Source organism: Alexandromys fortis, unplaced genomic scaffold (genome assembly GCF_014885135.2).
Source record: "Alexandromys fortis isolate MF-2015 unplaced genomic scaffold, M_Fortis_MF-2015_v1.1 scaffold_369, whole genome shotgun sequence".
Classification (NCBI taxonomy): domain Eukaryota; kingdom Metazoa; phylum Chordata; class Mammalia; order Rodentia; family Cricetidae; genus Alexandromys; species Alexandromys fortis.
The window spans coordinates 47,650-59,336 of record NW_026068250.1 but is presented as its reverse complement, the minus strand read 5'-3'; the positions used below and the strand labels follow the sequence as shown (position 1 = coordinate 59,336).

The window sequence follows — 11,687 nt, the reverse complement described above, 5'->3', positions numbered from 1 at the left end:
TTTGGTTTTTCGAGACAGGGTTTCTCTGTGGCTTTGGAGCCTGTCCTAGAACTAGCTCTGTAGACCAGGCTGGTCTCGAACTCACAGAGATCCGCCTGCCTCTGCCTCCCGAGTGCTGGGATTAAAGGCGTGCGCCACCATCGCCCGGCTTATGTTATTTATTCTTGCAGAGGATTCCTGACACCTCCGTGGTAGTGTACTTAATTCCAGTTCCAGGGATCTAATGCCTTCTTTTGACTTCTGAGGGCACTGGGATAAACATGGCGTATAGGCATACATGCAAGGAAAACACTCATACACATAAAATTTTTAAAAAAGTCCCTTAGTTTGTGACCCACTTTTCCAGACAGAGCTGCAGATTGAATGCAAGACCTTAGCTTTCTTTTAAAGACCAACCAAGAAGCTGAAGGGAAAAGATGTTGTCAGTCTAAGCTAGATAATTTTGAAGGCCTTTGTTCCCATGATTAAAACCCTGAAACAAACAAACAAATAAATCTCATATATGGGATAGTAAGTCTTTGATATATGTCATAGAAATGATAGGTCTGACATAAAATAGAGTGAGTCTTGGTCCTTTAGGTAGGAGCTCTTATTTTAATATACAGCACATCACTTTCCCCAGCCTGTTGCTTTTTCTCATTTTCCCTAGGTGCCTGATACGGAGAACATCAGACATCCTCTCTAAATATCTGCCAGTGAAGATTGAGCAGGTGCTTTGTTGTAGGTACTGAAACCAACTCAAAGGCGTGTAGTGAGTGGGTAAAAGCTTAGCTTCTGAACCATGGCTGAATCTCAAGATGTTCTTAGGGTAGCAGTGTGTGTGGTCCAGCTTTTTCTGGTTAGCCACCCGCCTCTTTATTTTCAGGCTGACACCCCTTCAAACTGAGTTATATAAGAGATTTCTGAGACAGGCTAAACCCGAAGAAGAATTGCGTGAAGGCAAGATGAGTGTGTCTTCCCTGTCTTCTATCACCTCTCTAAAGAAGCTTTGTAACCGTGAGTGTGCCCAAGCCCAGTATCTTCTGTGTGGGTGAGCAAGGAAGAGGTATTTCCTGTGGATAGGCTGGCCTTCACTAGAGACCTCACGGAGGCCACATGTAGTCTAACTCTCCATAAGACATGACTCCTGTTTGTGGATTCTTCTCCGCGAACTATGCCTTTATTTTAGAAACTACATCTTGGTGCTTGAGATGTACTGTGCTGTGTATGTGAATGCTTGCATGTACACGTCCTCTTGTACAACATTAGGCAGGAGGAGAAATAACAAACAGTGCCTCTCATGTTGAGTCTCTCCTTTTGGGAGAACATAGTAGTGTGTGATACTGTCCATCCAGGCTTCCAGATGGTACTGGCTACACCCTATGGGAACGTGGGAGGGTGGACCCCCAAGACAGTCTCGTTGTAAGCGAGGCCTTTCCTTAGGTGCCAGACATCCAAAGGGTGAACACTGAAGTGGAAGCTTTAGAAAAGCAAAGTCACCAGCATTTTTTCCCCAGATCCAGCTTTAATCTATGACAAGTGTGTGACAGAGGAGGATGGCTTTGAGGGTGCTTTGGATATCTTCCCACCTGGTTATACCTCTAAAAGTGTGGAGCCACAGCTGTCAGGTGAGCCCTACCCATCAGTAGATGGCCTCCTTGGAGGAATGATAGAAGGGTGGGAAGTGGTCTCTCTGCCGAAGCTATCCTGTCTGAAAGCAGGATATCACGTGTAGCAATCCTGGGCCATTGGGAAGGCCAACTGTGAGGACTAATAGTAGTCACTCTTCCCAGGTAAGATGCTGGTCCTTGATTACATTCTGGCCATGACGCGAAGCCGCAGCAGTGACAAAGTTGTGCTGGTGTCTAATTATACTCAGACGTTGGATCTCTTTGAAAAGCTGTGCCGAGCTCGAAGGTAGGGAAGAGTCTAACCAGGCCAGCAAAGGGATATATCTCCCTCACTGGTACTCTAGGAGGACTAGGCTATATAAATGACTTTCCTGAATTCTCTTCCCTAATGGCTGTGATGGCTCTAATTCCATCTCTGCACAGGCTTATATCCTGGTCCCTCGAGTACTTCACAGATCTTAATCCCTGCCCTTACATCTCTGTCTTTCTCATTGGGAGACCTTAGACAATGCACAGGCAGCCTCAAGATGGTTAATCTAGTCTTATTGGTGGCCATAGCTTAAGGAACTCATCCTTCTTGGTTCTTAAACTTTGGATATCCCTCCAGGTACCTGTATGTTCGCCTGGATGGCACAATGTCCATTAAGAAGCGAGCCAAGGTTGTGGAGCGCTTCAATAATCCATCGGTAAGTACACCAATGCATAGGAATTAAGTGTTGAAAAGCTGTGAGGAGCTGTATTTCTTTGTTTTTCTGTTCTGGTGGGTGTGATAATATGAAGCTGACTGACTTCGACTCTGACTTTGTGGGTTGGGAAACTGAATGGTAGGCACACCGACTTGTCCTCTGAGTGAGTATACAAGAATGACAGGAGACATGTAGCTGAGTTGAGAAGTGTGTGCACTCCACCCCCTCCTTCTTTTCTTCCCAGAGTCCTGATTTTGTCTTCATGCTGAGCAGCAAAGCTGGGGGCTGTGGTCTTAATCTCATTGGTGCTAACCGTCTGGTCATGTTTGATCCTGACTGGAACCCAGCCAATGATGAACAAGCTATGGCCCGAGTCTGGCGTGATGGTCAAAAGAAGACCTGCTATATTTACCGACTGCTATCTGTAAGGATGGTGATGTTGATCAGAGTGGGGGTGGGTCACGAATCAAGACCCTCTTAACTATTTCTCAGTGTGTCTCTTTTTAGCCCTTCTGCCTCTATCCGACCTCACTATATATTTAACCCTGAGTCCTTTGTTCTGTTCTCCCTCATCCCTCCTCTTTGCTCTCTTCCAGATGCTTTTCTTGCTGTGCTCTTGAAATGCTTACTCAAGATACTTTTCATAGGGCACTGTCTGCTTTTATAACATGTCATTTACTTTAAAATCATCTCATGCTCCATGTACCAAAGGGCTAAGAAGTGGCAAATGTTACTTATCCACTACAGATCACGTAGACCGTTGTCTGTATCTGTAGCTTACTGATGATTTCATATACAAGCTGTCTTCATTTCCTTCCCAAATCTAGTATCTATCTTTTTTGTTGTTGTTGTTTTCAGACAGGGTTTCTCTGTAGCTTTGGAGCCTGTCCTGGAACTAGCTCTTGTAGACCAGGTTGGCCTCGAACTCACAGAGATCTGCCTGCCTCTGCCTCCCGAGTGCTGGGATTAAAGGCATGCGCCACCACCGCCCGGCCCCTAGTATCTATCTTGTGAGTACCATGCTTGACTTCATCTCTAGCGATCTTAGTTCCTCATCTAATTATTCTCAAGGATCTAGTATGTTGTGAGTCATTTGTTTTCAAAGCTTTAACAGAGATCATCTTACTACTTTTCTATCCTTTCTTTCTAGCTTTTTTTGGGGTGGGTTGGGGGATTGAAACAGTTTCTCTCTGTAGTCCTGACTGTCCTGGAACTTGCTCTGTAGATCAGGCTGGCCTCAAACTCAAGAGATCCACCTGCCTCTGCCTCTCAAGTGTTGGCATTAAAGGCATGCACCGCCACTGCCTGGCTTTCTTTCTTATACTCAACATTCTTTACCCTGTTTCTAAGAAATCTTCCAGCCTCAGCTTCCTGAACAACTAATTGAAGCTCTTTGTTTTTCAAACCCCATTATGCTCAGCTTTCTCTCTTGGCGTGTAATCTTTTTTATTTTTTTATTTTTTATTTGTGCTCGCTCAAATATAATCTACTTTTAATATTTTCTGAACTCCTCTACCATTCCTTCTACAGGACCCTGGGTATCATGTACAGACTTCTGTCATTGTACAAATTTGTTTGTAAGTCTGTCTATCCAAGTGGTCAGTAACCTAAAGGATGGATCATACTTCATTCCTCCTTGTATCCTATTACTAGTATATGACCTGAAAAAAATACTCATGATATTGAATAAAGAGAGTTGGGCCTGGTGTGAGGGAGCTTTGCTACAGATAACCTGTTTTTACCCTAAATGAATTTAGCCCCATCCCTGATACCCCTCCACTGGTTCAGAAAATGGGCAAAAAAGCACAATTCTTGACTCTAGAAAAACTAGGGAAATGGATCTCAGCTGAGACAGATATTAGCCCAGGATTTGTACTTTGCGTTCATTGCTCCTTTTCAAGATGTCTTTCACCCTGGTTTTCCTGCTCCCTGGGCATCTACAGGATGACTAAGCCCTGTATTTCATCCTACTTCTAGACTGGAACCATAGAGGAGAAGATCTTTCAGCGGCAGAGCCACAAGAAGGCACTGAGCAGCTGTGTGGTTGATGAGGAGCAGGATGTGGAGAGACATTTCTCGCTTGGTGAGCTGAAAGAGCTGTTTACCCTGGATGAAGCCAGCCTCAGTGACACACATGACAGGTAGGCGGAGTGCCCTTGTCATTATCTCTTGAGCTACCTGAGCAACACAGAAATAAGATCTGTAGTGACCACAACTCTGTCCTCTGACCCCAGGCTGCATTGCCGCCGCTGTGTAAACAGCCGCCAGGTCTGGCCACCCCCTGATGGTTCTGACTGCACTTCAGATCTGGCTCAGTGGAACCATAGCACAGATAAACGGGGGCTCCAGGATGAGGTACTCCAGGCTGCCTGGGATGCTTCATCTACAGCCATCACCTTCGTCTTCCACCAGCGTTCTCATGAGGAGCAGCGGGGTCTCCACTGATAAACCAGCTGGTCTGGAGTAGTGGCTAGAGGAAGGATACTGGGAAAGGGGATTCTCTGTCTCATGAGGCTGTTCAGTTTTGTTCTCTGGGAGAAAATAATCAAGAAGGGCTGCATGTTTGCCCAAAATTTATTTTATAAGAAAAACTTTTTTGGTTTAAAAAAAAAAAAAGAAAGGAATAAAGGCATGAAAGGGACTGAGGCCTGGGAATAGACTGGTAAGCCCAGAAGGGAAGAGGCCTGGTGGTGGGCATTCCTATGCTTCTCTAAAGCCTGGGTGCCTGCTTGAGGAAGGAGGCAGGTAGCCCCAGGGCAGGGGTAAGAGGCTTTCCTCAGTGAAGATAATGACCTCCTCCTGGCCTGCCGTTCCCAGGGTATTGAGTAAGTGGCCCAAAGCCTCTGAACTCAGCTGTGGGAATGCCTTTGCTGGACCTCATCAGGGCCTCTAGGACCTCAGTGCAAGGGAAGATGGGGGGAAAAAACAAAATCAAACAAAGGAACAAAAAACTAGACAAAGTGGCAGAAGGAGAATGACAGAATCAGTGGTTGGGGATTCTGGGCAGCCCATGCCTCAGCCCCTGCAAGCTGATGGTACTGAGGATGGGACTGTGAGGTATGGACCCCATCACATGGTGCTGACATAATCTGCAAAGGCCTGGGATGAGTCCCACGAGTCGCTAACCACATGGCAGGTAGCTCGGAGCCGCCGGATTGCTTCCCTTGCTGTGACTGCATCCTGGTCCAGCCAGTTCTGGAAGAGGCGTAGGTGACCAAATGCCCCACGGCCCCAGCGCTCCAGTCGCTTGGCAAACTCCAGAAGCCCATCTGGCTTGATGCAGTTGGAGCTGGTAGGGGTGAGAAGGATTAGATACCAGGAAGCAATTAGGCTTTTGTCTATATCCCTTCCTCCCATCCTTTCTCCCCAATCCCTAGCATACCTGATATCCAGCTGACAGAGAGAAGAGGAAGAATCCTCCGAGAAAACATCTGCTAGGGCCAACAAGCCAGCATTCCCTGGAGAGAGGGAAGGGTATACTTATTACCTCCACCCAGAGGAGGGAAACAAGGGTATCCTATCCCAGCTCCATCTTGGGAAAACTCTAGTCCTAGCAGTTCTGAAACCTAGTACTCAAATATCTACATTGCAATTACATCCTTCTCAGTGAAGTAGTCAATACCTTTACCCTAAAAGTCTATGGTCAAAGGCTGGTTCCTCCCTCCCTCCCTCTCCAGGGTCTGGTTCCCACCCAAGCGGTTCCCTGGGAGTCGAAGGCCCTTCAGTGTAGAGTTGCCCTTCATAGCAGCAACCATCTCAGGAAGAAACTGGGCTGGGCGCTTCTCAAACAGACGGCAGAAGGAGAAGGTAATCTCTGTCAAGAGAAAGTACAGTATTTGGATGAGAAGTAGGGCTGGTGCTGACCTCCTGCCCCACGTGGTTCTAGCAAGGTGTGTGAACATTTTTATACCTACCTGAAAAGAAGACTAATCTGTGAAGTCCCAAACAATGTTGGAACTCAATCAAATAAGATACTGAGCCTATCTGCTGGGAGGAACATCTCTGCATGGGCAATTTTTCAATCTACTTCCTCCCTCTGTAGCCACTGATCCCTTTGCAGGGATGTCAGTCAGAGGTGAGTACCTGAAGGGAAGGTGCCCCAGTAGCACATTTCTCCACCAATTCTTTGTTGCTTTCGTTTTTGAGTCAGGGTTTCTTTTTTTTTTTTTTCTTGGTTTTTCGAGACAGGGTTTCTCTGTAGCTCTGGAGCCTGTCCTGGAACTCCCTTTGTAGACCAGGCTGGCCTCGAACTCTCAGAGATCCGCCTGCCTCTGCCTCCCCAGTGCTGGGATTAAAGGCGTGCGCCACCACCACCCAGCTTGAGACAGGGTTTCTCTGTGTAGCTTTGGCTGTCCTGGAACTCACTCTTTAGGCCATTCTGGCCTCAAATCCACAGAGATCCTGCCTCTGCTTCTCAAGTGCTGGGATTAAAGGTGTGTACCACCACTGCCCCACTATCTCAATTTCTCAAAATTGAACGCTACCACCATTTCTGCCAGCCCCTTACAAAACAAAACAAACAAAAAGGAAGGTCATACAGGCTCTATATCCTTATCGTCCAGAAATAACTTCTTAGGGAAGAACAGTGGTTTGCACACAGAGAAAGTGACAGAGCTACAGTGAGGTCACAGGAATGCCAGGTCCTAGATTAGCATCTTACCTTGTAGGGTCAGATTCTGTAGCAAAAAGAGCACCTCACTCTGACAGTCTGCAAGATTCATATCATGGAAGCTCAGCCTCTTCAGAGACAGGTTGTATTCTGGATAGGAGGCAAAAGCCATGGGCAGTGGGGCTTAGTTTTCTAGGAAACAATGGTAGGTCCCTACCTACCCTCCTTTACCATACCTACCTTTGAGTGTTTGCAACACGAGCCCAAAATCCTGGGGAGAGGCAAAGGTGGCACTGTCCAGTGACAGCTGCTGTAGAGAACCTGAGGCCTTGAGAACAGAGCAGAGCAGTGGGGCTGGCTGAGCCCCTCTTGGAAATCCCATCTCCAATTGCTCTAGGCAGTTTTCTGTATGATAGGAAGAGGAAATTCCAATTAGCCATCTGGACTTTACTTAAAAATACTATGTAGACTGGTGGTGGTGGTGCGTGCCTTTAATTCAGTACTTGGGAGGCAGAAGCAGGTGGGTCTCTGGGTCCAAGGCCTGGTCTACAGAGCAAGTTTTAGGTAGATGGCTCAGGGGTTAAGTATTGGCTGTGTGTGAAAATCTGGGTTTGGATCACCAGAAACTATATAAATGATAGGTCTGTGGTGGCCACACCCCAAATTCCAGCACTGGAGGTGAAGACTAGCTGTTCTAGAACTCACAGAGATCCACTTGCCTGTGCCTCTCCAGTGTTGAGATTAAAGGCACATGCCAGCACCATCTGGCTTTTTAAATTTTTTTAAAAATATTTGTTATGTATACAATATTCTGTCTTGTGTGTATGCCTGAAGGCCAGAAAAGGGCACTAGACCCCATTACAGATGGCTGTGAGCCACCATGTGGTTGCTGGGAATTGAACTCAGGACCTTTGGAAGAGCAGGCAATGCTCTTAACCTCTGAGCCATCTCTCCAGCCCTTAAATTTTTATTTTTTTGGTTGTCCCGTGATTTCTACAGTGATACACGCAAACACACACACACACACACACACACACACACACACACACACACAAGCTGTCCCAATTTCCACAATGATACATGCATGCATGCATTCACAAAGTAACAACAAATTCTTAAGGGGTTCAGGAGGGATAGAGGAAGATACCCACTGTCAACCTGTGGCCTCTACATACATATGTACATGTGCACACAAACACACATACAGAGCAAATGCATAGTGCTGCCAGAAGGGACATAACAGGAGATAGAAATGTAAAGCAGGGCCACTGGATCTAGTTAGATTCCCTTTCTGAAGATAGCTGTCCTGGCCATGCTCACAGCAGTCCCCAAATCTGTCTAACCTGAGGTTATTTTAAAGAATGGCAGCTTATAAAGGACAAACATGACAATGACAGCAGAGTTGAAAGGATGAAGTTCCCTCCCTCTACCCAACCAAACACAACTGTACATATCCCTGGAGATATGTATATGTGCGTACACACTGCTTTACCTGGTATTTCCTCATCCCCAATTATGTGGCTAGGGGGCCCAGCATTCTCTGGTACAGCAGGGTTGTCCCTCTGGCTTGGGTGGTCAACACGAATAGACAGGACCCGCAGCAGGGGAAGAGCTCGCACAATGGCACGCGTCAACTCCAGGATGGGCAGTGGTGAGAACAGGTCACTGAGATGCAGGGCACGGAGGCGGCATCCAGCCTGGCCTGAAAGAGCCCGCAGGCTGTCTAGCAGGCGGAAGATATTAGAACCCAGGCCTATGGCAAAAGAGATTAAGTTACAGATGTGAGAAATTTATGCAGAATACTCAGTGAAAGCTTTGTTTTCTATTGATTACTACCAAGTATTGAGTTTTGGATCGGATTATCAGATTTTTAGTTTTGAGATAAGGCTTCAGACTTTAGACTTCCTGCCACTGTTTCTCCAGGATTGGGGTCATGGATGTGTACCACCATCCCTGACTGTGGATCATATGTTTTTGAAATTTGTATCAATTACTCATCTACTTTTTCCTTTTCCTCAGGTAACTAGCAGATTGCTATCTGCTGTAGGGGCTTTGTGCTCTAGAGTCCTCAGGGCAATCTCAGGATAGGATGTGGTTGTGCTAGTAGTTATACTGCAGACTCAGAGCTGCACAGGTATCCAGATATAGGTTCTAAGTAGTTTCCTAAAGCTGCATGGCCTTGAAGGGAGGGAATTTTGGATAATTGGGTCTTATCTAGGAGATATCAACTGAGTGGGAAGGGTCTCAGGACACAGCTCCAGCGTCGTGTACTGGGGCCAGCATTGTGAAGTCTTGAAAGCTGAGCTGTAGAGAGCTTGATCTCACAGGTCATGAAGTGCACTGATAGGTAATGATGGCCCAACCCAGTATATTGTAGGTGGGAATGGCAGGGGAAAAATGTAGACTGGATGCATATTAGGTCAGTGGTAGAGCATGTGCCTAATGTGCCTGAGTCCTTGGGTTTGGTACACTAGAAAACAAATAAGCCATTTTCCACAAAACTAATACAAAGAATCTTAAAAGGTATGGTATCTTACTTGGGAATCTTAACTCCTAGGAACCAAGTTCTTATTGGATTGTGTAAGCTGCTATTGATTTATTCATCCAACTAAGATTTTTTCCCCTGACACAGGGTTTCTCTGTGTAGTCCTGGCTGTCCTGGAACTAGCTCTGTAGACTGGGCTGGCCTCAAACTCACTGAGATACACCTGCCTTTACCCCCTAAGTGCTAGAATTAAAGTCATGCACCACTGCTGCCCAGCTCATACAATTAAATTTTAACTAGCATTTTCCCCCTCCTTCAGATACAGGGAGCACATAGTATTCTTGTCCATATAGCTGAAAAAAAGTAACAAGAATCAAGACTACAATGGATATGTAAAAGGATGCATACTGAACAATCTGGCTTCCCAAATTCAGACTTTTGTTTTTCATGACAACGTTTCTCTGTGTGGCTGTCCTTGAACTCGGAGATCTGCCTGACTCTGCCTCCTGATTCAATTTTAAAGAAATATAAAGGAAACGGGGAAGAAATTGTGGCAAAAAAAAAAAAAAAACCCAAAACCATTTAGAGGCTTGAAGACTGCGCTCGGGTTCTAACCTAAAAGACAAGGTATGTAAAGCATGAAGGGCAAGCAGGAGTGAACATGGACCGAACAGTTCTATAAAATTAGGAGGTATGGTGGTGTATGCCAGTAATTCCACGTGGGAGACTGAGGCAGGAGGGTTGTGATTTTGAGGGCAACTTAGGTTATACAAGAAGGCCGTGTGTGTGTGTGTGTGTGTGTGTGTCACATTTTCCTAAACTAAATATTTTGACAATGCTGGCCTTAAACTCCAGATCTTCCTGCCTCCACTTTCTGAGTACCACCGTGCTTAGCCTGTCTTTGAATGAACAAAAGGGTCAAACTATATGTTTAAAAGAATACTTGTGTAGTGCAAACAATGGATTCTATGAAGGAAGGACTGCTGAAATTAAGTCAAGCGAGTAGTGATAATTTGAATTAAGGATACAGATATAAATAAATGAATTTGGAATATGTAAAAGTAGGGCCTAGTGGCTAAATATATGGAAAGAATTTTGGTTTCTTTACACAATTAAGCCAGTTGTAATGCCTTTGAGAGGGGGAGGATCAGTGGTACAGTGGTAGTGTAACCAGGCTGGAAATGAGTTGGAAGGGTGACACCCAGAAGTAAACCAAATAAGTGGGTCTGGATGTTCAAGAAAAAGATAGAGCTAATGTCTCAAGCCAAGGGAGGGGTGGTATTAGCATCAATAGCCATTGAAGCTACAGGAGTAGATGGAATTGTCCAGGAAAGGTGATCAAGTGGGAGAGTTCTGAGAAACTGACTGAGATATTGGGAGTATTTCAGAAAGTGTTTTGGTTTTTTGTTTGTTTTTCTTTTCTTTTTTAAAACAGGATTATCATGGAATTCACTACATAAACTGGCCTCAAATTCAGAGATCCGCCTCCAGCTCCATCTCCCGTGTGTTGGGGTTCAATGTGTGCATCACACTTGGCTTAGGAAGGAGTAAATGTAAGATGAGCACTGGAAAAGTGCATGTGAAATGTAGCAAGGAGGACTTCGATGGCCTACACTCTCCTCTGTGCACTGCTGGAGGTATAAGTAGTGATAGTAGAGGTGACCCATCTTGGAAGAGAAATGGAATGTTGGTGGAGACCTGATTTAATGTTTAGGTGGTGGGAGAGGCAGTAGAAAGAAGCAGTACAGTGATTTAGAAGATTGGAATTTTGAAGTCATCTGGGCTTGAATACTGGCTCTACAGTTTCCTAAGCAGGGTTATCCTAGGCAAGTCAACTGTTATAGGTTGAGACTAAAAATTAGTATTTTGAGTTGGGCAGTGGTGGCGCACGCCTTTAATCCCAGCACTCTGGAGGCAGAGTCAGGAGAATTTCTATGAGCTCGAGGCCAGACTAGTCTACAAGAGTTCCAGGACAGCCAGGGCTGCTAGAGAAACCCTGTCCAGAAAAACAAAACAAGGGCTGGAGAGATGGCTCAGAGGTTAAGAACACTGAGTCCTGAGTTCAATTCCCAGCAAGCACATGATGGCTCATAACCATCTGTAATGAGGTGTGGTGCCCTCTTCTGGCATAGAGGTGTACATGCGGAAGAACATTGTATACATAATAAAATAAATCTTAAAAAAAAAAACAAAGTATTTTGAGAATATTAAAAGTCAGATATAGACTAAGTATATGAAAACTAGAGCATCTGAGAAAAAAGCCTCCCTAGAAAAGGAAGAAATTTAGATTTAGAGTA

At 45.4% G+C, this 11,687-nt stretch overlaps 2 protein-coding genes across 5 annotated transcripts in view; one reads left to right on the top strand and one right to left on the bottom strand.

Moving 5' to 3' along the window:
* Nucleotides 1-5,207, top strand: part of Rad54l (RAD54 like) — a 23,948-nt gene extending 18,741 nt beyond the window's left edge. For 2 of the 3 annotated variants that reach the window (XM_050131380.1, XM_050131381.1), the window contains 8 exons: nucleotides 650-724; nucleotides 866-996; nucleotides 1,497-1,607; nucleotides 1,773-1,896; nucleotides 2,218-2,296; nucleotides 2,541-2,720; nucleotides 4,274-4,437; nucleotides 4,531-5,207. In XM_050131380.1, coding sequence (XP_049987337.1) covers nucleotides 650-724; nucleotides 866-996; nucleotides 1,497-1,607; nucleotides 1,773-1,896; nucleotides 2,218-2,296; nucleotides 2,541-2,720; nucleotides 4,274-4,437; nucleotides 4,531-4,741 — 1,075 coding nt within the window. In that variant the 3' untranslated portion in view covers nucleotides 4,742-5,207. The remainder of the gene's footprint in view (nucleotides 1-649; nucleotides 725-865; nucleotides 997-1,496; nucleotides 1,608-1,772; nucleotides 1,897-2,217; nucleotides 2,297-2,540; nucleotides 2,721-4,273; nucleotides 4,438-4,530) is intronic. The other variant, XM_050131382.1, reaches the window with a different exon arrangement.
* The window catches only part of Lrrc41 (leucine rich repeat containing 41), a 24,337-nt gene continuing 17,502 nt past the window's right edge, over nucleotides 4,853-11,687 (bottom strand). For both annotated transcript variants that reach the window (XM_050131378.1, XM_050131379.1), the window contains exons 5-10: nucleotides 8,398-8,658; nucleotides 7,146-7,310; nucleotides 6,957-7,055; nucleotides 5,988-6,110; nucleotides 5,679-5,754; nucleotides 4,853-5,585 (exon numbers count right to left, since the gene is read on the bottom strand). In XM_050131378.1, the coding sequence (XP_049987335.1) occupies nucleotides 5,366-5,585; nucleotides 5,679-5,754; nucleotides 5,988-6,110; nucleotides 6,957-7,055; nucleotides 7,146-7,310; nucleotides 8,398-8,658 (944 nt within the window). In that variant the 3' untranslated portion in view covers nucleotides 4,853-5,365. The remainder of the gene's footprint in view (nucleotides 5,586-5,678; nucleotides 5,755-5,987; nucleotides 6,111-6,956; nucleotides 7,056-7,145; nucleotides 7,311-8,397; nucleotides 8,659-11,687) is intronic.